General features: G+C 21.1%; 1 protein-coding gene across 1 annotated transcript in view; it reads right to left on the reverse strand.

Moving 5' to 3' along the window:
- Positions 1-313: 313 nt before the first annotated feature.
- The window catches only part of LOC102671020 (amidophosphoribosyltransferase-like), a 4787-nt gene continuing 1395 nt past the window's right edge, over positions 314-3705 (reverse strand). The window contains exons 2-8 of the mRNA XM_006611873.2: positions 3261-3468; positions 2782-3074; positions 2461-2710; positions 1987-2220; positions 1797-1924; positions 731-952; positions 314-594 (exon numbers count right to left, since the gene is read on the reverse strand). Of these exons, the coding sequence (XP_006611936.1) occupies positions 322-594; positions 731-952; positions 1797-1924; positions 1987-2220; positions 2461-2710; positions 2782-3074; positions 3261-3444 (1584 nt within the window). The 5' untranslated portion in view covers positions 3445-3468 and the 3' untranslated portion in view covers positions 314-321. The remainder of the gene's footprint in view (positions 595-730; positions 953-1796; positions 1925-1986; positions 2221-2460; positions 2711-2781; positions 3075-3260; positions 3469-3705) is intronic.

A 3705-nucleotide genomic window follows, 5' to 3' on the forward strand; every position in this document is an offset into this window, starting at 1 on the left:
TTTAATATAATATTATATTATATATATTATATTATAATATATATTATATTATACATATATATTATGATATTATACATTATTGTAATTTTTAATATAATATTATACATTACTAATTTTTATTAATATAACAACATTTATTTAAATTAATCTTTAAATACTGAATTACTTTTAAACATTATTATATTAATTAATGATTTAATATAAAAGAAAATAGAAAAATATAAAATTGTATTATTTCATGATTTTTTATATTAAAATCATGTAATGTAAACATTTATGATTTAATAATATTTAATTATATAAGTACAATTTATTTTTTTTTTACCAATTTAAATTACTAGGAAGTTCGTCAGGATAGTCTCCCGTTAAACAAGCAGTACAATGACCAATATAATTGCTTTCACGATTATCCATACCAAATCTTACAGCTTTTACAAGTCCATCTACTGAAAGATACGTTAAGCTATCAGCTCCAACATGTTTTGCTAATTTTATATTATCCAATTTATTAGCAATTAACTCTTCTCTAGTTGGAATGTTAATTCCCATATAGCAAGGATATTTTAATGGAGGAGAAGCTATCCTAATATGAACCTGCAAAGATAAAAATTTAATAACATCATTTAATAAATCATTTAATAAATAATAAAATTCTTAATAATAAATAAATAAATTAAAATAAATAAATTTCTTAATAAATTTTTTTATCAATTTTATAAAAAAAAATTACTTCTTTTGCTCCTGCATCACGAAGTAACTTAATAATAGGTCCAATAGTATTTCCTCTAACAATTGAATCATCTATAAGAATTAATTTTCTTCCTTTTACATTTTCTGATAAAGCTCCAAATTTCTTTGCCACACCAAGTTGTCTAAGTCGTGTACTAGGTTGAATAAATGTTCTACCAACATATCTATTTTTACATAATACTTCCGCAAACGGTATTTGAGACTGCAAATTAATAATATTATTCTAAATTCATATTATTTTCTTATAAAATTTATAATTATATAATTATATAATATATACTATATAATATAATATATATAATATGTTATATTATATAATATTTTAACATAATATAATATTAATTTAAATTATTACTTTAGATATAGAAATAATAAAATTAAAACAATCTTTAGAAATTATATGGGATAAGACAAACAATATAATATACAATAAAACAATTATCAAAAATTAATTATAAAATAAATAAATAAAAATTTAATTAGCAATTATATCAAAAATCTGCATTACATATAGTTCCATCAGCAAGTATAGTTTAATTCTTATTATTATGAATCATTATTATGAATATGTTTCATATATCTTATTTGTAGCTATTATAAACATGCATGTTTAATGTTAATATGCACTTTTAAAGGTCTTTTGATACAATAAATTTCTGAAGTCAAAATTGTTATTTTATTTATGAAAATCGATTTATAAAAAATAAATATTGCTCTCAACTTCCTTCAAAATATATATTATTTTTGATTTTATTTTAATTAAAAAATATTCACAAACATATTGGTAAAAGTTTTGTTAAAAGAAAAATAAAAAATAAAAAAATTTAATTATTTCATTAGTTTTAAAATTTTAAATTAGAATTATATTCTATTGTTCAATCATAGAATTTTTATGACATGGATAGTCTTCTTTAATAATGAGAATAAATAATTTGTACTTATCAGATTATTTTTTTTATTGTAAATTTATATTCTGCATTCTGCAATTAAATAATTTGTAATTATCGATACTTACTATAATAATTAAAAAATTTTAATACATTCACCTGTCTGGCATATCCATGTGCTGCTGCAGTTCCAGATTCAGGTACTGAACTAACTATATCTGCTTCTATTGGAGATTCCAAAGCAAGTTCTCGACCACATTGCATTCGAACAGAATAAACCATTTGTCCTATTATGTAAAATGAAGTAAATTATTTATTTATTGACATATATATATATTTTATACGTTACCTTCAAAAATACTATCACTACGTGCAAAATAAACATATTCAAATATGCAGAATGCTTGAGGCTTTTTATCTGGTCTATCAACAATATCTATAGTTTTTATACCCTCCCGTGTCAATTCTACAATCTCTCCAGGAAATACTTCACGCACATATCGTGCTCCAATACTTAAAAAACCACATGATTCAGATGATATAACCCAACCTTCAGCTTCATCATCATCATCTGATTCATTTCCTGATATATGAAAAAATTTGTTAATTTAATAACATGTTTTATTTTATTAATAATAAAAAAAAATTTATTTAATATAATACAAAATTTTCTAATTTTTTTTTTTATTACAAATTATAATATTTTAATATTTTTTTTATTACAAATTATAATTATTGAGAATATTTTATAATTATAGAATATATATATATTATATATATATTATAAAATATATTATAATTATAGAATATAAATTTTACATACCCAAATTACCAATAGGTACAATTTTTCCAAGGCATAATGGGCGATTTCCATAAGGATCTCTAACACCATATATCTTGTCTCTTTGCATAATTACTAATGAATATGATAATGGTGCTAATTGCATAAGGTGTTTTATTCGTGCTGGCCAATCTGGACCATTAACTTCACCTTCAGGAGGATTTAAACAGAGTGCTTGTGTTATTAATTCAGAATCTGAGTATGTTGATAAACCAACTCCACGCCCTAATACCTAAAATCAGCAAAATTTTTTTAAAAATAAATATTAAATTAATATAAAACTTTTAGATGTTTTCTGGTTACCATTTTTCTCAATGATTCTGTATTCACTAATTCTCCATTGTGAGCAACTGCTAATGCTCCATGTGCAGTATGAACCACAAATGGTTGACAATTAACTTCTTCACTTGCTGCACTTGTACTATATCTAGTATGACCAATTCCAAGATTTCCATTTAATTTTTTCATGTTTTCATCATTAAAAATATTATTAATCATACCCATGCCCTTATGGACATGAAAAGATTTTGAACATACACCCTCACTTGTAACAATACCTGCACTTTCTTGACCTCTATGTTGTAATGCTACTAAACCTAAATAAACATTAATGATATATGTATATATAATTTATTATCATATATATTATTATTATTATTAATCTTAATACTTATTCTATTTTTTTAATTTTTATAATGATTTTAATATATATATAAATTAATAAATACAATGTTCTCTAAAAATATAAATTAAAATTTTTAAAAATACAAATTTAAATTTACCCAAACAAATTACTTGAGCAACATCAATTTGAGATGGCCAATCACCTGCAGCAATACATCCAAAAACTCCACATTCATGTGTAAGACCAGTTATTATTTCATCTCTCAATTGTTTTTTATTTTGGAATGCTTTAATTCTTTTATTTTCCTGAGATACTATTTGATTACAAGAGTTTGTTTGCATATTGCAAAATATTTCAATTATAATCTGAAAAATATTATATTTATTAAATATTATGAAATTTCTATTAAATAATATTATTAAAATAAATTAATTTATTTTATTGTGATTGAATGTTAGATTGAAATTAAATTGTTAGTTATATATTAATATATTGAATAAATTATATATTATAAATTATAAAAATAAATTAAAGTAAAATTATAAAGTATACAATAATGGAAAAAAATTTTATTATATTATTAAACATAGTAGACCCCCCTG

This window comes from Apis dorsata, unplaced genomic scaffold (assembly GCF_000469605.1).
Source record: "Apis dorsata unplaced genomic scaffold, Apis dorsata 1.3 scaffold_94, whole genome shotgun sequence".
In the NCBI taxonomy this organism is placed as follows: Eukaryota; Metazoa; Arthropoda; class Insecta; order Hymenoptera; family Apidae; genus Apis; species Apis dorsata.